Source organism: Aspergillus sclerotioniger, assembly GCF_003184525.1.
Source record: "Aspergillus sclerotioniger CBS 115572 chromosome Unknown BO94scaffold_15, whole genome shotgun sequence".
Classification (NCBI taxonomy): domain Eukaryota; kingdom Fungi; phylum Ascomycota; class Eurotiomycetes; order Eurotiales; family Aspergillaceae; genus Aspergillus; species Aspergillus sclerotioniger.
This window is the reverse complement of record NW_020291005.1, coordinates 394,585-415,530: the sequence shown is the minus strand read 5'-3', so window position 1 is coordinate 415,530 and position 20,946 is coordinate 394,585. Positions and strand designations below refer to the sequence as shown.

Below are 20,946 nucleotides of genomic sequence, written 5' to 3'. Positions count from 1 at the left end.
AATCGAGGAGGGGCAGATTGAAGATTGATGACTCTGGCAGATTGCTTTGTGACCTCAGCGAATCCCCGGCCGAAGCTCATCAGGTGGTACTGCCAAGCCCGCCTTCCCGACCAGGCTTAGCTCCCCGGACCGCCCATTAACGCGCCGCCAAAGGGAAAGTCGCGTTTCTCCGTGCGAACGAGAGCTTCATCCGCAGCTCAAAGCTCTGTTACCTACCCTGTCATTCCCAATCGTCACCTGCCCGTCACAACCGTCCTTGCCACTCTGCTGTTGACTCCATCTCTGATTCACTCGATCTTTCTCCGGACTATTTACTTTTGATCCGTACTTCCACATAATCATGGAGCCTTATGACGATGGTGCGAGGTGCCCCCCGGTTCTGTTGCGCGGGCTTCACTGACCCCTCTTCCCTTTAGGTTTCATTGAGGAGCAAGAGGAACAAGAGGAGGAGCGCACTGAGGAGAAGATCATCAATGAAGGTATGGGATTCAGGCCCCAACGGAATCGCTTGGGCTAAGAAATCCTCGAACAGAATACAAGACATGGAAGAAGAATGCGCCATTCCTCTATGATATGATCCTCAGCACGGCATTAGAATGGCCTACCCTCACGACACAATGGCTGCCTGATAAGCAAGAGTACGCGCATCCACCTCCTCCCTTCCACAGTAAATCCTGACGTCCGCTAGTGTCCCCGATAAGCCCTACTCGACTCATCGCCTGCTTATTGGCACCCACACCTCGAGTGATGCGCAAAACTACCTGCAGATCGCTCATGTACAACTTCCTAACCCGACTGCGCCCAATCCAGATGATTATGATGAAGAGCGTGGGGAGATTGGCGGATACGGCGGTAGCTCGAAGAAGGCGCCAATGGAAATCAAATTCAACATCGTGCAGAAAATTGACCACAAGGGTGAGGTCAACAAGGCGCGATATCAACCACAGAACCCCAATATCATTGCCACCATGTGCACCGATGGACGAGTGATGATCTGGGATCGCTCAAAGCACCCAAGCTTGCCGACAGGCACCGTCAACCCTCAGATGGAGCTTCTAGGTCACACACGCGAAGGATTTGGCCTCAGTTGGAGTCCACACTCCGCCGGTCACCTTGCTACAGGTAGTGAGGATAAGACTGTCCGTCTTTGGTAGGATTGCTAAGACCCTTGATCAGTATATCATCGTACTAATCTCTGTGCAGGGATTTGACGACATACACGAAGGGCAACAAGGCACTCAAGCCTGTCCGGACTTACACACACCATTCTTCAATTGTCAACGATGTTCAATACCACCCTCTTCACTCTTCGCTTATTGGAACGGTGTCCGATGATATCACCCTTCAAATCCTCGACGTGCGAGAAGCCGAAACCACGCGTGCGGCTGCATCAGCAGAGGGCCAGCACCGGGATGCCATCAACGCCATCGCTTTCAACCCTGCCGCGGAAACCGTTCTGGCGACTGGCTCGGCCGACAAGTCGATTGGACTGTGGGATCTTCGTAACCTCAAGACCAAACTGCACGCGCTCGAATGTCATAATGACTCCGTGACCTCTCTCTCTTGGCATCCGTTTGAGGAGGCCGTACTGGCCAGTGCCAGCTATGACCGGAAGATCATGTTCTGGGATCTTAGCCGGACTGGCGAGGAGCAGACCCCTGAAGATGCCCAGGATGGACCGCCCGAGCTGTACGTGAAATTCCCTTCCTAATTACGCTCCCTTGCTAACGCTGCCTCCAGTCTGTTCATGCACGGCGGCCACACAAACCGTATTTCGGATTTCAGCTGGAACCTCAATGACCCGTGGGTCCTCTGCTCCGCGGCCGAAGACAACCTACTGCAGGTCTGGAAGGTGGCCGATGCGATTGTTGGCAAAGACCTTGAGGATGTGCCGACGGAGGAGCTGGAGCCATGAGCTGTCACTTACCTGTGAGCGAGTCTGCACAACTGATACCTATCTGGAATGGTCGTCCCACTTCATGTACTCATTCTACAAGTTCACTACATTCACGGCGAGAATATGGGAAAAATAATCACACGACGTTAAGTTCTACTGCGAGGTCATTTTCGAGGAGTTTGGTGGCTGCTATGTAACATTTGAAGCCTAGCTATGGAGTACTGCATCAAAGACATGATTAGATATCTCCTCTAGTACTACCTAGTTTGAATGCCTCAGGCGCCGGCCTTGGTTAGTTCATCGGCCTCCGCCCTAGAGCTTTTCTGCCCCTCCCACATGGAGCCGCAACGGCCATGCATTACTTGGTGATTTTATTATTAGTCTGCATTGGGGCCCATCCGCTCATGTAGAAACCCGCACTCAGTGACTCATGCGACAAAGACCAGATCGGGAGCACAAGCCAGACAAAGCGCACCGGTGCTGGAAGATTGTGCTGGTTCAAGGAGGGGGGACCGGGCCGATGAAAGCGATTGTGAGGCAGCTGGCGGGGACGATTTGAAAGGAAGCTTAATCATAGATTGCCCCCGAGAAGCGGCGCCGCTCCGAGGGCGGGCTGTGAGTGGCCAGCGGGAAAGGCGGTGTGGGAGGCGATGAAGCGGGCGCCAGAAAGCGGCGGGGTTCAACTCGAAGGGAAATCGAGAGTCGCCGCCCTTCGAGGCCGGAGTCATCTTAGCTTTTTTGGTTTTTGAACTAACCCCCTTCCATCGCGCGGCATGTCGGGATAACCAATTTTTCGTGCTGACCTGCCATGTCTCCGACGTTGTGATTCCATCCCTTCCAACCACCTCTTCTTCCATCCCCAAGACCAAGACCAAGACCAAGACCAAGACCAAGACGTTGTTGCTGCTCAGTCATTCTACGCCGCAGAATCCCGCACTCCCCTCCCTGTCTCTGTGCCTCGCTTCCCTTCTCTCCACCATCGCCGAAGAAGTCATGGGTTCCGGAACTTCTCCCCCTCCCTCGGGCTCGAAGCCCAAGTCTGCCATCCCTTCCCATATGCTGAACGGCAGTTCCCCGCTTCATGTGTCTACGGGCTCTCGTGATGCTCGTGAGAGGGAAAGCCTCAACTCCTCCATTCTCTCCTCGTTTACTCCCCGCATCCCGGTTGAGTTCGATCTGCCCGCCTCTGCCGCTCACCCGTCTGGGGAATCTCTCTCCCTGATGGATGATACTCCCCGCGGCTCTTCTTCAAAGTATGCTGTGTCTGCATAATCTGCACAACGATCTCATCCCCTTTGCTAATTGCGCAATTCAGGCCGACATTGAACGATCCACCCCGCGATCCCCGAGATGAGGCCGGTGCATTGACCCCGCCTGCCACAGTCAGCCGACCAGCGAGCCCATACACCCTCTTTCCTCCAATTGACTTTGACGGACTGAGCTGGCCTTGTAAGTGATCGTCGATGCGAATTAGCGACCGGTTTGATCTGACGCTGTATCCCCCCAGGCCCCGGCACCAGGGCGCGACTGGAGTCGACGCCCGAGGAGACGGACGAGCGCATCAAGAAGCTCGCAGGCGCTGTTAGGACGATCCTGGAGTGCGTCGGAGAAGACCCAGAACGAGAGGGTCTGCGCGAGACGCCAGAGAGATATGCCAAGGCCATGCTCTACTTCACTAAGGGTTACGAAGAGAATGTCAGGGACCTCGTCAACGGCGCAGTGTTCCATGAAGATCACGACGAGCTGGTGATTGTCAAGGACATCGAGGTGTTTTCGCTGTGCGAACACCACATGGTTCCTTTCACCGGAAAGGTAAGATCCCTTACCTTTTTGACTGGAGGCTACAGTAATGCTGACCAGGCTTTCTTGATAGATGCACATCGGCTACATCCCTGACCGTCGCGTTCTCGGTCTTTCCAAGCTGGCTCGTCTGGCGGAAATGTTCTCCCGCCGTCTTCAGGTACAGGAGCGCCTGACCAAGCAAGTCGCTCTGGCCATCTCGGAGGTTTTGAAGCCGCGAGGTGTCGGTGTCGTCATGGAATCGTCCCATCTCTGCATGGTGATGCGCGGTGTGCAAAAGACTAGCAGCACCACCACAACCAGCTGCATGCTCGGATGCATGCGATCAAGCGCAAAGACCCGGGAAGAGTTCCTGACCCTCCTGCACCGCAGATAATTTTTTCATTCCTCTCAGCCTCGTTACGACATGCACTTGTTACCCCCTCATTTTAACAGTGGATGGTATTCATGATTCCCGGAGTTTTGGCGGTCACCTTTCAACAGGTCATTGGGATTGGCATTCATTTACTTTACGCCACGCGGATGGAGTGTTCTCTTGCGTTTGGTTTGGCTTGGTTTACAAATACTTGTATAGATTCATGTTCTGTCACGCAGGTGCGACGCACAGATCAGCATTGTCTGTTCCCCTCGTTCGACTGTTTCGATCGATAGAGGAAGAGGGCTAAAGGGCTGAAGGGCAGCCCATGTCGGACACCTCGACTGTGAAGCAGGTCTAATGGCGATACGTCGAGGTCGATTCAACATTTGTTTTAATATCTTCTCAACTGGATATAGGGATATAAGGGATTTGGATGATGTTATGGTGAAGATGTGGTAGCTAAAAGCTATGTATATTCGAGATGAGATCCGTCTCAGCAATTGACTATTCAACTCAGTCTGCACATGCACCAGTTTTCCTCGTCTGTACTGTGTCAGATATCTTACTCATCGATATCGTATCAAGTAGTGTATCAATCCTTCGTTACAGGCAATCAGGTAAGGGGTATACTTGCCAGCACTGCCTAATACTTACGGTCTCAGCGCAGCTACCATAGCAACAACAGTCACCAACTCTCCCGGCAGCCATAACCATATGTGCACCTCCTGCCCAAGTGAATATTCATCTCCCATTGCGATATTCACTTTGTATAAACAGAGAGATGTCAAAGTTTCTTGATCTGCACCACAGTCAACACTAAAATCACTCACCTAGTGAATGTATACCATGTCTTCGAGATACTACGTATCTACTCGTTTTTCATGGATTCTCATTTTCCAAATACTATTCTCACTGTACTGTCCCTCTATGTTGTGTTGGACTCATTCTTTACAGTCGATATTCGTGTTTTTGAGCCCTGCTGATTGATACTTGAGAAAGGTGTTGTGTTTGTATGTCACCTACATGCCATCGTATTTGAAAGAGCTTGACTGACCATTCTAGGAATTGACGTTATTCCCAGTTCCGTGTTGTTTCTGTTCGTTCTGTGAAACGAGTCACTTACACAATGAATACTAACCCCAGCCGTGACGATTTTGCCGCTGCCGAGTCTTTACTCTTCCTCTCAGGTGCTGTAAAGAGTGCACCAGCCGCAGAGCAATCTGGTCATGCCCGTCGGCACACACAGACTGCTACCCAGAGAAATATTGTGAACGTGTCCGCTCTCCCCAGACGCAGCAGTGGGCAGATTCACGCTCCAGCACGTCTTCTCCGCCAGCCCATCAACCGACTGCCCCTGGCAGCCCAAGAACGTGTGGACAGCTCTCAACCTCCACCTGGTTTCGTGGAACAAGAACGACGGCATCCTGCAAGACCAGCTCAGCAGCCCCAGCCCATCACACCAAACCTGACTCGTGAGCAGGCTCTCCAGGCGTACTTCATCTGCCAGCAACTCATTGCCGGCATCCAGCCCCAGAATATCGTGCCTATGCGTCAACCCAACAACAACACAAGGGAGAAGAAACCAGCCTTGATACAGATCAGCAACGCAGGTATTAGAGTGCCTAAGATTCCTCCTGCGCAGTTCACCGGAGGCTTCTATCCACTCCCCAGACACCAAATGCAGCGCATACCTCCGCCCAATACCGGCACCGTGGAAGCAAAACCACAACCTGCCGCAGAAGTCCGGAATCAAGAGACCACCACCAACATATCAGCAAGGCCTGCCACCGCTGCGCTGAACATAAACGAACCCGGCACACGAATCACATCCCAGCAGCAGCAGCCACAGCAACCACAACCTGCCACCCAACCCATCCATCAACCCGCTCCAAACCCCAGCTGGAATCCCGCATTCGCAATGCTTGTAGCTCCTCGTCCCCAAACCCCCAACAACGAACGTGAGGACTTCGATCTCCTGCAAGCCTTCGTCTACTTCCCACACCTGGCCGTCCTCCTAACGACCTACCTCTCCATCGACGATCTAGTCACCATCGGCTCCACCTCCAAAACCTTCCACTGCTTCCTCGAAACCCACATCAGCGGCGTCATTCAAGCCCAAATCACTCATATCCCCTCCGTTGCCGCCACCTTCCCCTTCCTCTGCTACCCCAAACTCTGTACCCACCCAGGCCACTGGCACCAACATCCCCCTCCCATTCCTCCTCCTCCCCCTCATTCCCGATCAACCCAACCTCCAGCCCCATCCCCCTCTCCCACCTCCTCCCCTCCATCCCCTGGCTCCGCATGATAACCCACCGCGACCACGTCACCAAAGAAATCTTCCACCTCCTCCACACCGCGGGCTACCCCCTCCCACTAATCTGTTCCCTGTCGGTCCACAAACTCTGGTTCCTAATGGACATCCCCGACAACGCCCGCCGCGAATGGACCATCCGCAACCCCCGTATCTGGCAAGACGGCGATATCTTCTTCGCAATCCTCTTCCTCGTCCAGGTGGACATGTATCTTCGCGAAAGGCGTGGCCAGAGAACCAACTCCATCCGACGATTGATCATGGCGCAGCCGACACTAACCTTTCTGAGGGATTATATGAGGAGTTGGGTGTTAAACTCGAACATCGATCTTTTTGCTGCGTTTGTCAGGTGGAGATATGTCCCAAAGGCTGGAGACGAAGGGTTGCAGTTCTTTGGGGTCCCGTATGAAATGGCTGGGGAGTTGCAGTTTGAGGGATATGGAAGGCCAAGGAGTAATGGGGTCGGTATGGAGAGAAAGGTGAAGTTGGTGAGGCCTGATGAATTGGTATTGAGGGAGATGGAGAGACGGGGTCTCTGTATGCAGGATATGTATCGGGATTTTTTTCTGTTGGGCCAGGGAGGGAAGTATTTTCCGGTGGAGAGAATGGGAGTGTCCTGGGTTAAAGAGGTGATGGCGGCGGCGGAAGGGATGGGTTGGAATTGGATGGATATGGTGAGGTTGGATTGAGTGTTGTTGATGTTGTTGCTGTTGTTGTTTGGTTGGGGAATTGGGGTTTGAGGTGTTTGCTTGAAAGTGGTATGGTGAAGTTTGGTTGTAATTACGGTGGTATTGAAAGGAAGGAAAAGCAGGGGTTGAAAAAATGTACTTTACTTTGATTGATTGATCATGGATTAGGTTATCCAGAGATAGATCGATGACTTTGGACCCTCAGCTAGGCAGTGGTCAACCCTTTTATGTGAACCATTTGCTGCTGATATTAGCAGACTTTGATCATAGTAATGCTATGTCCATCAAGAATAAAGGCTTGGCTATATAAGAGTCCCGCGAGGAGTTTAGAAAGAATGGTGGATGTGTAGGGACCTTAAGGTGCTAGTTTATATTATGGTAAATCGAAGATAAGATACACTATGATACAAATGCATTGGAATCCCGCCTCAGTATCAAGTACTGCGGTAGGCTTCGTCAGGACGGACTAAAAAATCGATGCTTCAATCCGCTCCTGACATCCTGTCAGGCACCTAGTACAAGGTGCTGCAGTGCCAGTTCTCGGCACTGTTCACATCACCAGTGCCGTTGTACTTGGCAAGCTGGGGGTGGGGGCAGATGGGTCTCTGCTTGTCGACACCGTCGGCAACATCGTCATTCTTGTACTTGGTCGGGATCAGGTAGCTAGGAGCATTGTCGTTCTCAACCCAGTCCACCATGGCCAGGATAAGATCGTGCTTGCTGTCGTTGAAACCGGGCACACCGTAAACGGTTCCGGACAAAGAGCCAGCCTGGCTGTCTCCGTTCATGTAGAAAGGAGCGTCCTGGTCGGAGGGAGTGCTGGTGCAGTGCTCCATGCCGGGAATCAGGAAGAAGCGGTAGAAGTCGTCAATGGGAATGTCCTGGGGGCGGAGGGCTTCCTGAATGTGGTTGTAGAGGTAAATGGAGGAGCCGGTCGCGATGGAAGGGTCAGAGTAGCCGTGGTAATGCAGAAGCTTGCCGCCCTTCTTGTAGAAGGGGGAGATGTCGAAGTCGTTGGCGGTGGCATTGCCAGGGTTGATCTTGTCAGACAGGGCCACGAGATCCGGGTTCCAGTCTTCCCAGGTCCAGTCTCCTCCAATTTGGAGCATGTACTGGATGTAGGTGACGAAGTCATCGCTGAGGCTAGGGGCGCCCACCTCGGTGCCAAGAGTGTAGCCGGGAAAGACGAAGGTATCGTTGGCCTCGATCCAGGGGCTGAACAGCTTGTTGACGGTCACCAGCTGAGCGGGGGTCACACAGGTGTCGTTGGAGGAGGTAGAGTTGCACATCACAGGGACAGGGTCGAAGACACATCCGAGGGGGTTCTGGAGAATGTTGTCCTTCAAGCCGTCCTGGGGATCACACTGCTTCAAAATCTCATCCTGAACGGCTGTCATCTGAGCATCGCTGACATGGTAGTCGGCGGTCTCGGGAAGGTTCCAAATAGCAGTGAGCACGTTCCACAGCTGTTGGTGAGAAGTCCACCAAGCTGGCGCTCCGGCAATCACACCATCAAAGTCCTCAGGGAACATTTCGACCTCTTTGAAGCCCTGCTTGCCGCCAGCGGAGCATCCTCGGTAGTAGCTGTACGAGATATCGTCCTCGTAGTAGCCCTCGGTGACCTTCTTTCCATTCACCACGGCATCGTGGAGAGCACGGTAACCCCAGTTGGCGAGAGCAACTTCGTTGTGGTATCCGAAACTGCCGTTGTTGCCCTCGTGGCCCGTATCGGTCGACACACTGGCAAATCCATACCACATGGTGTTCATGATGGCAGACCAGCCCACGGATCCGGAAAATTCACCATTTCCGACAGCCATGAACCGGCCGTTCCAGTCATCGGGCAGGACGAAGCCAACGCTGTGCTGGGTGTTGTTGGGCAAGGAGATGTTGGCCTGAGCAACACAGCCGGCAAGAGGAACCTCGTACACGGTATCAGCACCCGAGGGGATGGAGGTCAAGCCATAGTTGAGGTCAATGGGAGGGGTGAAGTTGGCACCCTTGGCATAGTGATTGGCGTAGAAAACAGTGGAGTTCTTCGGGAGGAACTGGGAAATGGACTCGACGCTGCAGTTCTTCTTGGCCGCAACCACGCCGGCTGCGGCGAGGAGAAGTGTGGCTGACTTCATGAAGGGAGTGTTTCAATTTGGAAAAGAATGACTGATTTGATCAAAGAGCGATGAAGCACAAGGCTGATAGATGCATATCTAAAACATCAGAGCAGACGGGGGAAGATGGCTGCTTTTATACGTTCGGAGAGAGACCTCATGACACTGTCATTAAATGGTTCAACGTCAGCTCCTCCACATTCGCCAGGACGGGACAAGTGAGGAGTTTAGATCCGTACCTGCATCGCGGGAACCGAATAGATTGAAAGTTCTAAGTACGACCGTCTGCCATGCGGTTGAAGGTACAGACAGGTCTCTGCCGGGTGTTGTCCAGGGTGTTCTATGGTTTGGATAACGACTCCCCGCTTGCTCTGTTTTTGATAAGGTAGATCTGCCGATAGTTGCTGCAAGAAGGCTAGTCTCCGCAGCAGAGATACCCACTTCAACGGGAAGAATCTCAGGCTATATCTAAGTAGGGCCTAGATACTCCGTGGAGTCTGGTAGACACGGAATTCGGGGCCGAAGGACAAGATTGGTGAGGGCGCCGCCGAGCACCACAGGAGTTTGATCTTAAGTTATCAGTGGTGAGCTTAAAGCATGCTTATTCCTCAGACCCACACTCAATTTCTGCACGGCTCTGACGGCCCCGTTGATGACGACGAATATCCACGTTGGATTTCGCTCTCCAACACAACCCAAACATGAACCGAACGAGTTGGACTTAAGCTTTGGCTGTTGCCAATCATTTCTGTGTTCTGGGATCAGTGTAGCTTCCTATCCAGACGACCACGTAATGCACTCCACAGTCATGCAAAACCCAGTCATCTCATATTCATAGTATGATGCTGTGTAAATTAAATTGATGGGCTGAGTGGCTATCCTCCCGGGACATGAAACGGCCTCCTGCGGACTTCTTACCAACTCGGTCCTTCACTATCTGTACATCGAAGTATGGATAGGAAGAACCAAACGAACGGTTGGTTTATAGTGGATTTGCTTTGAAGGCTATGCTTTGAATGAGGGTCGGTTTGCTCCCAATAGCCTTGCCGGGTAAAATAGCATAAACTGTCACACCATTGTCCTGTACTCGACTGCGAGACTGCGATTGTCTGGCCAGACGGTACCTTCTAGAGGATCAGAGGCGTCGATGACAGGCCACACGGCCTTCGAATCGGCTGACGGCTCCTACAAGCCGAGGAGGTGATGCAGAGAAATCATGTGCATACTCGCTGTGTGGTCTGCCAGGGACGGAAAGTTAGCGATAGTATTTAGAGTCAACCGTGAAGCAGCACTGCCATGAAGACGGTAGGTGATCTTGCCAAGCCGTGGCATCATTCTATTTCACCTGGCAGACCTCGTACTCTCAATGACTGTCTTCTACCCCGAAGATAAGAGCATCTAGGGATTGTGACACCAAGTTCGGAAATAGTGGTAAGTATACCTGCTGTGAGCAGGCTGCCTCTCGTCGGGGTGCTTTTGAAGGACGCATTGACAAACTGGTTGCCTTGCCATCCCGCAATCAGTGGACATAACACAGCCGTGGTGATGGTACCTAAGCTTGAAATTTTCCACAAGAGAGAGTACTGTCTACCTTGGTAGTAATGATCATGGATCGATCCATGATAACCTTCACGATTACCAGAACGGGCGTAGGCCCACGGACCAATCGAGGGAGCGGATCAAGTTAGTCCGACTCCGGATCACGTGCAATCGGGCGGCTTCCCCCCGTTGCTTCAAGCTTACGGCCACCCTTGACCTGTCACCAAATCAACAAGAGCTCATATGCCCACAAGCCCCTGTCCACTGGTATATTTTTGCCGATAGGCTTCGTGTGGAAGCTCCTAAATTATCTAAGATGATATTGGAGTCACTCTGCGTGTCGCCAGGCCTGCTGGGGTTAGTCCTGGCCACGTACTTTCACGATGCGTTACGCTGCGCTGGACCTGAAGTTCCTCACTAAGCCCGCATCCCCACCGCCTACATACACGTCATGAACAGCCACGTCTCGACCCCCTACGGTATCACGGATAAACTTCGCCTTCTCGAGTGGTATTTGAAGACGGATATACCCCAGCACAAATTGGCAATAGTTCTCCTCTGTACTGACCAACAATATGGTAGTAAGGCCATGTTGTTTGTGGGGATGGTGAAAGGCCGGAAATCATCGGAACCTCTTATGGCTCAATGATTCAAACGCCAAACACCCTCAAGAGGTACGTACATGACAAAGTCTAACTTGGGCCCTCCAGCAGTGGGTGTGCGTGAGTCCGACTGCCCGAGTCGATGGTGCGGCTTGTGATATAGGTAGAGCCTACATTTGATTCTTGCCCAGGACTCAAACATGGTTTAAGTCACCGTGATGTACCAAGTTCTGCATTTCCCAGCAGTGTGAACAGTTATGAGTAATAAAGAGGACAGCATCGTCCTCTGTTATACCTGGATTCTCTCCCATCACAAGGCGCAATTACCTCGTGTCTTTGGTTTACTCCAAAGGTGTCGCGACTGTCTATCAACGTTGAAATATCATGCGCCTTGTTCCTTGATCGATGACAGGATGTATTCCGGCCTCGATACGCTTAGTCGGAACTACGCTCAGGATGATACAAGCGCCCACGATAGCTCGACTTATTATACAACACCGGCCGTTGACGGGATACTAACATGGCCGACCAGCTACTGGAAAATGTGGAAATCCTGTCACCGCACCAGTGCTGCGACAGCTCAGCTGGGGCAGGGTGTGTGCTCTGTTCGTTTTTCAAGGTTGTCAATTTCGGTTTATTTGCTCCCCGTAGATAGGTCTTCTGTGTTTGAGGCGAAAAGGATATACTTCCCCTGCCAGCGAGCGACCACAGGTGATATGCCCAGGCAAGGAGCCTGGAAAAGGCGGGGGAAGACACGTTGAGAGTTCACACAGAACAAAAGGGTGGGGAAACAAGAAACCCGACCATGATGGACCAAGTCATATCACCGACACATTCAGAGGTGCAAAAGGGGGGAAGGAATTAGGGAGTGGTGCAGCTGAGCCATCATGATGATGAAAGAAGAATAAGGCCTCCCGTGCTCCAGACTCGGAGACAATGGCCATGATTGAGACTGAGGCAGTGAATGCTGGGTGGAGGGCGTGTTATTCAGCGACGCTCATATTTGGGGGAGCTCGACATTGGAAGGTTCCCCGTACCCCAGGCCAAAGCGTTCAAGGGGGTCGGTCATCGACCGGACAGACAGCATCACTGGCCGTCCTTGCACCGAGGCCTTCGCGCCAGCATCGTAGTAAGAGCCAGACCACAGGCGAAACCATCCGGAAGAGCAGAGGAGAAGGCCGCTGCGGACAGGAAAAGTTTGGATCAGCGGCACGTTGGTATTGGGCCGCCCCGAGTCACCCGCTTGACGCTCTCTTCACTAAAAGGTCCCGCCATCAAGTAGACACTCGTTCCATCACCACAGTTCTTCGTATTGTTAGTGCTTCCCAGGCCAACGAAAGCGGCCCCCAGGAAGCGAATAACACCCGGGACCAAACTGCGAGGTGCGTCTGCCCCCCTCCCCTTTTAGAAACCCCCTCTCCTCCTCCTGTCTTCACATTTTGCAACCCCGGTCGAGGTGTCCCGATCATTGACGATCTGCTTCTGCCCAGATTCCGGCCTTGCAACTCACGCGAATCGTGATCCCTCTCAACCCCCCGGAAAAACCGGTCTTCCGCACCACCCAATCCCCCGACAGAAAGACTTGTGTGAACGCGGTCGACACACGCCCGCCAGCCTAGACGAAGGATAGGCTCCACCGGATTATCCTACGCTGACATCTACATGCGAACCTCCTCCTTATCCAGTGGGCCGGTCATCTTGATCCCTGCTGCTTTTCTCTCCTTTTCTGTCGGAACCTGATGCAGCTGAAGGAGAATACATGGCTGGGTCCCGCAGGAGTCCGGTGTTGAGAGACCAGTGGAGAGCCGCCAGCGACACTAGAGACCCAAGAGACCGGGAAAGGCACCGGCCTCGAGGCTCGTACCGCGATAGGGGAAGGGACAAATTTCGCGACCGCGACCGTCGTCGCCGACCCAAGGAGGGCGGACTTGACGACGACCATCCTCTACGGTCGCCGCCACCGCGTCCTTTCCCACCTCCCGACCACGACCCTCGTCAACACCGCGATTTTTCCCCTAGCACCCTCTCCGCTCGTGGCTCCCCTGGTCATCCACATTCGGAACCTTACCCTGGTCGGAAGCTCGACCGTCATCGCTCACCCTTACCCGCTGATTACCCTGGCCCGGAGTCGCGCCATTCTCTCGAAGCTGAAAGAACGATTGATAGAGACCCTCGTCGAGACCACTCGCCATCCGCACCTCCTCCCTCCAAGCGTAAAAGGACACGAAGTCCTTCTCCTGGAATCTTTAACCAGCATCCCAACCGGCCGGGTCACCGCTACCCACCCTCCAATCCTTCCGACGACCTGGATCGGGGCCTGCCATCCAACAGACGAGGCCGATTTGCAACCCGGGGTAGGCCTGGTCGAAGACCGTCCCCCCGACGAGGGAGAGAGAGGCGTAAGCCCGTTGGTAGACGTCCTCCATCGCCACGACCAAGGCGCTCCAGGTCTCCCGTCCGTGGCGGAAAATCCTACGCGTACCCTCGACGACGCTTTCATAGCCCTCTTCCTGAAGACGAGCCTGAAGACGGACCCCGCTATCGATCATTATCGCGTCATTCAGCGCAGTCGGGTGATTCAGGGGTGTCTGCAAATTCACGCCGCATTTCCTTGGACGATCCGACGATGAACTCGACAAGGCCCGCTCGGTCCGCAGCGGGTGATTCCTCTAGGTCGCCATCTCCGCCAAGAGAAGCTCCAGGACGGGACACAGACACTGCCAGTGTTTCGGTAAATGGAGAGACCACGCGCGATACATTTCACCGCCCGCGGAACTCTCGACAATATGCTGATGCTTCTCAATATCCGGGAAATGTGCAAAATGCAACCCCAACTAATTCCTACCACGGATCTCCGCAGCCTGGGTCTCCATATTCGGGCGGACGCGGCGGACGGAATCAACATGTGTAAGTTTATCGTCTCCGAATATCTTTCTCCAGCATCAAGCTAATGACACGTAATGTCTAGCCCCTCTTCCCCATATCGGCAGAATAACTATACCACAGGTGGCTCGCAGGGTCATGGCCCGTCGTCTTATTCAGGTCCGTCCTACCGCGGTGGGCATTTAGGGTATCGTGGCAATTATCAAGGAAACAGCGGCGACCGTCGCTATCCGAATGCTGGGCCTCAGAGTCACGGCAATGGACCCCCACACAACAGAAGCAATTTTAACAAAGAACACTGGAGGGGTCCGGGCCCTCGAGGTCGAGGAGGCCCTTTGAGCCCTCACGAACCGTATGGGTTACCGCCAGCAAGCCCACCGCCACCCCCGATGAATGCAGAGACACGTTCGCATACTGACGGAAATGATAACCGCTTCGGACTGCCTAGCAACAAAGAGCCCCGTCTAGAAGACGAAGGGTCAAAGGCTGTCTCGGAAGGCGATACTCAAGGCCACCAACCTATTGATAGTGGTACACAACAGCCCAGCACGTCTGCTACCCCCAGTAAAGGTGGTAAAATCAGCTTCGCCTTCAAGGCGAAGGCTGCTCCAGCTCCAGCTACTAAACCAGTTCCAGACTTGGCACAAAGGATGCTGGCAAGAGAGCCGCCGCCGCGCGCCGCCGAACCTGCCCCTCGCAATAGACTATCCACTGGTCCGCCGCCACCGAAGTTCAAGCCCGACGCACGTTTTGATCGCCGTGATCGGGACCGGGACCGGGACCGGGACCGTGATAGGCAACGTGACAGGGATAGAGATCGAGGGAGAATCGACCGCAGAGATTTCCGGGACCCACGTGGGTTTCGTGAGCCTCGTGATCCACGCGATATGAGAAGGGATGATCGTCGATTTGAACATCGTAATGAGAGGAGGAGGGGTGACCGAAGACCAGAATTTCGCCCTGAGCGCCGTCGCGAGCGTTCACCCGAGCCGAAGAAGCAGCCAAAGATCCTAACTCGACCAAAGCCTCGTCCAACCCTATCTGAGGAGTTTGCCAAGTCCGACTCTGTTTACTATCGAAAGCCTGGTAATGAGTCTGTCATTGGTGCCGGTACCTATGGCAAGGTTTTCAAGGCAATCCATGTCTACACACAAAGGAAAGTTGCGCTAAAGAAAATAAGGATGGAAGGTGAGAAGGATGGGTTTCCGGTCACAGCTGTGCGGGAAATCAAATTACTTCAACACCTTTGCAACAATAACGTCGTCAGTTTGTTGGAAGTCATGGTTGAGAGAAACGAGTGCTTCATGGTTTTTGAATATCTCTCTCACGATCTGACTGGCCTGATTAACCATCCCACCTTCACGCTGACAGCAGCTCACAAGAAAGACCTGGCTAAGCAGATGTTTGAGGGCTTGAACTACTTGCATCACCGGGGCGTCATGCATCGCGACATCAAGGCCGCCAATATTCTCATCAGCAATCGAGGGCAACTGAAGTTTGCTGACTTTGGGTTGGCCCGATTCTTCTCTAAGAGCCGCCAACTGGATTACACAAACCGTGTCATCACCATATGGTATCGACCCCCAGAACTCCTTTTGGGTGAAACCAGGTATGGTCCAGCGGTCGACGTTTGGAGTGCGGCTTGCGTATATGTTGAAATGTTTACGAAGAAGGCTGTCTTTCCTGGTGAGGGTGGAGAGATCAGTCAACTGGAGAAGCTTTATAATTCTCTTGGCACCCCGACCCGGCAAGAGTGGCCGGATATTGTCGAGATGCCCTGGTTCGAGCTGATGCGGCCGACCGAGCGGCGGAAGAGGATATTTGAAGATGTCTACCGTGAGATCCTATCACCGGCTGCATTGGACTTGGTCTCGCAGATATTTCGCTACGATCCTACGAAACGACCAAGCACTGAGGAGATTCTGGCGCACCCATACTTTGTCTCGGAGGAGCCAATTGCTCAGCAAGCTGTGGAGTAAGTTCTAACGCGTTATCCCCGTTTGACTACAGCTAACACGTCCCAGATTGGAGAACATCGAGGGCGACTGGCATGAGTTTGAGTCCAAGGCCCTCCGTCGAGAGAAGGACAAAGAGCGCCGTGCTGAGTATCAGAGGGATAAGGAGAAGCGCAAGGGGGCACCCTCGGCGCCCCCAAGTGAAAGGGATCCCAAGCGTGTCAAGCAGGACGGGTCCGAAAGCGTACCACCTTCTGCGCAACATCAGGAACAGTAAAGCCTGGCTGCCGACTCGCGCAGCCCTAGCCAGCACCGGCTCTATTTGCGACCTCTAGCCTTCTCGGGGCACCAAAAGAGGGGTAGCGTGAGAACCATGCGCTATCCTCAACACCTCGAAGAGACTGTTTGCAAGCACCAAGGCCATCACCCGCGGTCTTGCCCTTTCTCTTATGTCTCTACCTCCCGGCCCCGTTCTTTGCCCACATTAATTTACCCTATCAACATCCTTTTTCGCACGACTGGAACGATATGCATTTGACTTCCTTTATACTTTGGGGATTTCCGGATCTTTTCTATCAGTTTATGGTTCAGCATCCTTCACAGCCGGTACTTTTTCCCTTCTGGGCACAATTTATCCGTGTGTATAGATTCTCTTCGAGACGACAATACAAGGCCATTTCCATCTGAATATATCTTTTCTTTTTGTAAAACCGAACACGGCCTAACGAGGGGATTATTGGGGAGTGTTGATCCGAGGCAGACGTGACAGGGTCGGGTTGAGCAGTACGTAACAGGAGCAACTAGTAACCCCGCCGCGTAGCCGTAGACATGTAGGGTCTCCAGTCAAAACAATCTATCGGCTACAGCCAGCCACGTCAGCAACTGATGGAGAGGGAGAGTACGCGATGCGGGGACCGGATAATGGCAATCAGACTTTGCCTGTGAACCTCACACTCAACCAGCGTACGACTACACGGCAGTGTGGCAGCGGTTGAGCACCTCGGATTACCAGAAATTGTAAATGAAAGCTTCATCATGCAGCGGAGGGGTGCGGTCGGTCAAGGTCGACCGTTTTTAACGGACTGCCAGGCAGCAAGGAGAAGAGGCACGCACCGACGGACTCGAACTACGACACAGCCTGCGCTGAGGCTCTCTACACTTAAATAAACTGATGGATTGGCAAAAGGCATGTCCCGGCAATCAGGTCATCACCGCATCATGGAGCCGGAAAGCCCTCGTGATGATGGTTTTAGATGCGGGCTTCAAAGGATGTTCTCGACACACTCATCGGAGTCGCCAGCGCAGTGAGAATTCGACAGAATCAAACAAGTGCAGCCAGCGATGATTTGAGTTGGTGGTCTTGGGTTTGTTGAGAAGAAAAGGAGAGAAGAAGCGGCCGAGGAAAAAAATCGGCGTAGAAAAAGGGCGCCGCAAGGAAAAACGACGGAGCGGGCGGGCAGGGCGGGCCCGGTGCTGATTGGCGGGCGGCAGCTGGCAAGTGCTCGTCTTCCCAAGCGTCCAGTTCTTCACTTCCAGGACCCAATTCCGCATTTCTTCCCTTCCCTTCCCTCTTCCCCTCCGCTTCTAACTTCCTTACCTTTATCATTCACCTCTGCTCCTCGTCACGTTCACGATCACGATCACGATTCCTCCTGCCTATCGTCCCCTCCTCCCTCGCCTCGCCTCGCCTTCGATTCCTCTCGGCTCACACTGTCCCCGCTCGCCGCGTCCCTTGTACCTTCAATTAATCAACCTATCTAATTTTCACACTCGGGCCTCTGTCACTCGATTTCCCTCCATTGCTCGGTACCTTCGCTCGCGACCTCGACTCTCTTCCGCTCTTGCAGACCCGTCGACCGCCGGATCCTGTGTTCCCCCGCTGATGATCGCTCGCTTTCTGGGCTGTCTCAGTAGCTATCTCCATGGATAACGCAAACCTCTGGACTCGCCGATCCAAGTATGTCCCAATCTCGCATTCTCGATTTGTACGCGTGCATGCGTGACCCATGCGACTCCGCTAACCCTATCGCTTTCTCGCCCCGCCTGTAGTACCTCCAAGTTGTCTCTGTCTATGACAGGGACGGACGGCGCTCGAGTTGAACTTCCCCGCGCCTCCAAGCGTTTCGGCCCAGATAGCTCCCACGGCGGTCGATCCAACCCTTTCAACGCACTCTCCCCTCTCTCCGGTGGCGTGTCTTCCCCATCGACGAACGCTTCCTCCGCATTCGGCTTGGGCTCCGGTGCCTTTGCGTCGTTTGGAGCTCCGAAAACCTCCGACGTCAAGACCCCCGGCGAGAGGCGCGACAACCCGGTCGACCAGGCTTCCGCCGCGGAGGGCGGCAAATCTAGAGGCGCTGCGTTGTCCCTCAGGGAGCACCCGCTCAAGTCCACCTGGATCATTTGGTACCGCCCCCCTACACCTAAATACTCCGATTACGAAAAGTCCACCGCCCCGCTTGCATCCATATCATCAGTAGAGAGCTTCTGGTCGATCTACTCGCACCTAAAAAGGCCTTCTCTTCTTCCTACCGTCTCCGATTACCACATTTTCAAGAAGGGTATCCGTCCCGTATGGGAAGACGATGCCAACAAGAAGGGCGGAAAATGGGTGGTGAGGCTGAAGAAGGGGGTGGCGGACCGGTATTGGGAGGATCTTCTTCTGGCTATGATCGGTGATCAGTTTGCGGAGGCTAGCGACGAGGTCTGCGGTGCTGTTCTCAGTGTCCGGAGTGGCGAGGATGTCCTGAATGTGTGGACCCGCATCGATGGCGGGCGGAACATCAAGATTCGGTATGTCATGTCCGACTCGGCGTATTTGGAGTGAGCTCGGTATGCTAATGCGCTTTGCAGGGAGACAATCAAACGTCTGCTTAATTTCCCGGCCGACACCAACATCGTCTGGAAAAGCCACGATGACAGCATTGCCCAACGCTCCGCCATCGACCAGGCTCGCCAGGAGAAGGCCTCCGGTAACACCGGTCACCATCACCACCACCATCACCACCACCACCACAACCATACCCAACAACACCAACTGGGGGGAGATCGACGAAGAGCTACGGCAAATGATGAGTCTACGGGGGACAAAGGAAAAGGCACGGCGTCTTGACATGCTTTACGTGGGTTATGATCCTGTATAGTAAAGGCCACAAAAATCTCATTGGGACTATTTGGGATCGGGGCATTTGGGGCGAATACTGAGTGATCTCGATTAGGGTTTTTATGTCTATTTCTTCTATTTCCATGTTCATGTGCGCTGCTCCGCACGTGGAATGCAAATCAAGGGTGCTCGGATGGGATGAAGCGTAACTACTACTATTACTGCTACTTAGTACTGGACTTTTTTCGACATTCAATTTTTCTTTCTCTCTTCAATATCGGAAATATTGTTGATCTGCTGCTAGTGTCTCGTTGCGTCCAGACTAGTAGATCATGCATCTAAATTTATTCTCCGCGTGCTGCTTATTCCAAAATAATCCAAGCCGGGACATTAAGACATCCGCTTCATTGAAGTCACATGGATTAGATTGCCTGCTGTCCCACTGGCTTTCCCAACGCCTCCACAAAGCAGCTACTGACCTCGTACCAAAGCAGCCTAGTAACCTTATCACCTTGGCATTATTTCTCCGATCCGAGAATTGCCTCAGAATTAACCACATATTCATGGAAATCGAAGCACCGACGCAATCCAAATACTCATGAAACAGTAGCAGCTGTGTTCTTATACTCGTGGAGCAATTCCGGTAATACTATCCCGAGTATCCAAGTACATCCACATCTTCGGGATCCTGCATTTAGTATCCATACATAGAAAATTCCGCTGCAGTGAAGATATAACTAAGCCAGACCAGGCCCTTTGCTTTTTGATTCGCCTCAGCTCGACATGATAGATCAAATGTTTCGGGCATTAGCTTCTGTTTACTATGCATTGGGGTAAAGGGATGCATTGCTTAAGTGGAACTCGGGGTTGGGGTAACTGCGAAGGGGATTGAGGGGCTTATTTGAGAGGGGGCTTGTGGAAATGTAGGGGCATGAGCTTGGTTTTCGTGCTTGATTACATCCATCTGCAGTTGGGGGGAAAGGATGGGTTTTGATTGTGGTTGTTGATGGTTTTTTCATGCTGGACGGGTTATGATTCCTCATGTGGCTCGGTAGAAATATACAAGGAGTGGCAAATATAGAAAATTGAAGGAAGGCAGCAACGCACTAGACAAACCCTATGTATCTCTGCGATGCATGGCACATGTGATCTCAACATGGATCTCACAACCTTTTGCTTGTACCAGAGGTCTTTGGAGCCTGCGACCACTGGCACGAAATGGGAAAGCGATAAGCCCGAACCGTGATTCGAACGCGGGACTAATTTCCGACTACAGGAGAGTTGTACTGAGGAGATGAAGATCTAAGCAATAGTCCAGTACTGAGATTTGGAGCAATCTACCAGGTAAACCCAATGTGGCTAGTAATGTTCGGTTGCTGATAATGGAGGGTTGCACAAGGTATTTCCATGGCTCACCATTCTATGTGTGATACACAGTATGTATAGTATGCGGGGGGTGGCGTTGCTTTCTTGTTCTTTCGAAAGGATGGACATGTACTTCAATACTGCAAGGGAAGAGATGGAAGATGAGGAGATGTTCTTTGAGGTTCATAACCAGGCAAGTGCACAAGAACAATAAAGCCACACCAACTCGTGGACCAAGCAGCTGACATGGATGGATATCATCGGAAGAGAACTAAAATCGACGGCGAGCTGCACGAGAGCGCTAGTGCCCGCACTAGGCCGGGCTAGTCGCCCACT

General features: G+C 53.0%; 7 protein-coding genes across 7 annotated transcripts; 5 read left to right on the top strand and 2 right to left on the bottom strand.

Moving 5' to 3' along the window:
• The first annotated feature begins 179 nt into the window (after positions 1 to 179).
• Positions 180 to 2,129, top strand: BO94DRAFT_535622 (WD repeat RBAP46/RBAP48/MSI1 family protein). Its single transcript, XM_025611834.1, has 6 exons — positions 180 to 359; positions 417 to 479; positions 533 to 638; positions 689 to 1,150; positions 1,204 to 1,689; positions 1,741 to 2,129. The coding sequence occupies exons 1-6, from the start codon at positions 341 to 343 to the stop codon at positions 1,913 to 1,915; spliced, it is 1,311 nt and encodes a 436-aa protein (XP_025467054.1). The 5' UTR covers positions 180 to 340; the 3' UTR covers positions 1,916 to 2,129.
• Positions 2,130 to 2,890: 761 nt separating this feature from the next.
• Positions 2,891 to 4,073, top strand: BO94DRAFT_556927 (GTP cyclohydrolase I; the record flags this gene model as incomplete). The annotated part of the gene is made up of 4 exons (XM_025613903.1): positions 2,891 to 3,150; positions 3,213 to 3,346; positions 3,405 to 3,709; positions 3,771 to 4,073. 4 exons carry the CDS (start codon positions 2,891 to 2,893, stop codon positions 4,071 to 4,073), a joined length of 1,002 nt encoding a protein of 333 aa, XP_025467053.1.
• A 2,115-nt stretch (positions 4,074 to 6,188) lies between these two features.
• BO94DRAFT_83397 (uncharacterized protein) lies at positions 6,189 to 7,316 on the top strand. Its single transcript, XM_025617697.1, has one exon. The coding sequence runs from the start codon at positions 6,360 to 6,362 to the stop codon at positions 7,056 to 7,058; it is 699 nt and encodes a 232-aa protein (XP_025467052.1). The 5' UTR covers positions 6,189 to 6,359; the 3' UTR covers positions 7,059 to 7,316.
• A 1-nt stretch (position 7,317) lies between these two features.
• Positions 7,318 to 9,452, bottom strand: BO94DRAFT_83411 (tannase and feruloyl esterase). The gene is made up of 2 exons (XM_025617698.1): positions 9,406 to 9,452; positions 7,318 to 9,322 (listed from the first exon to the last, which is right to left on the bottom strand). Exon 2 carries the CDS (start codon positions 9,185 to 9,187, stop codon positions 7,571 to 7,573), a length of 1,617 nt encoding a protein of 538 aa, XP_025467051.1. The 5' UTR covers positions 9,188 to 9,322; positions 9,406 to 9,452; the 3' UTR covers positions 7,318 to 7,570.
• A 3,614-nt stretch (positions 9,453 to 13,066) lies between these two features.
• Positions 13,067 to 16,422, top strand: BO94DRAFT_556925 (putative protein kinase; the record flags this gene model as incomplete). The annotated part of the gene is made up of 3 exons (XM_025613902.1): positions 13,067 to 14,214; positions 14,276 to 16,165; positions 16,215 to 16,422. 3 exons carry the CDS (start codon positions 13,067 to 13,069, stop codon positions 16,420 to 16,422), a joined length of 3,246 nt encoding a protein of 1,081 aa, XP_025467050.1.
• A 1,204-nt stretch (positions 16,423 to 17,626) lies between these two features.
• On the top strand, positions 17,627 to 19,605 carry BO94DRAFT_535618 (eukaryotic translation initiation factor 4E). The gene is made up of 3 exons (XM_025611833.1): positions 17,627 to 18,102; positions 18,195 to 18,935; positions 18,996 to 19,605. Exons 1-3 carry the CDS (start codon positions 18,068 to 18,070, stop codon positions 19,252 to 19,254), a joined length of 1,035 nt encoding a protein of 344 aa, XP_025467049.1. The 5' UTR covers positions 17,627 to 18,067; the 3' UTR covers positions 19,255 to 19,605.
• Positions 19,606 to 19,724: 119 nt separating this feature from the next.
• Positions 19,725 to 20,556, bottom strand: BO94DRAFT_535617 (uncharacterized protein). The gene has a single exon (XM_025611832.1). The coding sequence runs from the start codon at positions 20,262 to 20,264 to the stop codon at positions 20,067 to 20,069; it is 198 nt and encodes a 65-aa protein (XP_025467048.1). The 5' UTR covers positions 20,265 to 20,556; the 3' UTR covers positions 19,725 to 20,066.
• Between the last annotated feature and the right edge of the window lie 390 nt (positions 20,557 to 20,946).

What these genes read in the sequence shown, in the direction of transcription:
- BO94DRAFT_535622 (XM_025611834.1), top strand. An exon ending in TGGCTGCCTGATAAGCAAGA is followed by an intron (nt 639 to 688) that starts GTACGCGCATCC and finishes GACGTCCGCTAG; the next exon opens with TGTCCCCGATAAGCCCTACT. An exon ending in CAGGATGGACCGCCCGAGCT is followed by an intron (nt 1,690 to 1,740) that starts GTACGTGAAATT and finishes CGCTGCCTCCAG; the next exon opens with TCTGTTCATGCACGGCGGCC.
- BO94DRAFT_83397 (XM_025617697.1), top strand. Translation starts at nt 6,360, where the DNA reads ATGATAACCCACCGCGACCACGTCACCAAAGAAATCTTCCACCTCCTC.
- BO94DRAFT_83411 (XM_025617698.1), bottom strand. Translation starts at nt 9,187, where the DNA reads ATGAAGTCAGCCACACTTCTCCTCGCCGCAGCCGGCGTGGTTGCGGCC.
- BO94DRAFT_535618 (XM_025611833.1), top strand. Translation starts at nt 18,068, where the DNA reads ATGGATAACGCAAACCTCTGGACTCGCCGATCCAA. An exon ending in CTCTGGACTCGCCGATCCAA is followed by an intron (nt 18,103 to 18,194) that starts GTATGTCCCAAT and finishes CCCCGCCTGTAG; the next exon opens with TACCTCCAAGTTGTCTCTGT. An exon ending in GGGCGGAACATCAAGATTCG is followed by an intron (nt 18,936 to 18,995) that starts GTATGTCATGTC and finishes TGCGCTTTGCAG; the next exon opens with GGAGACAATCAAACGTCTGC.
- BO94DRAFT_535617 (XM_025611832.1), bottom strand. Translation starts at nt 20,264, where the DNA reads ATGAAAAAACCATCAACAACCACAATCAAAACCCATCCTTTCCCCCCA.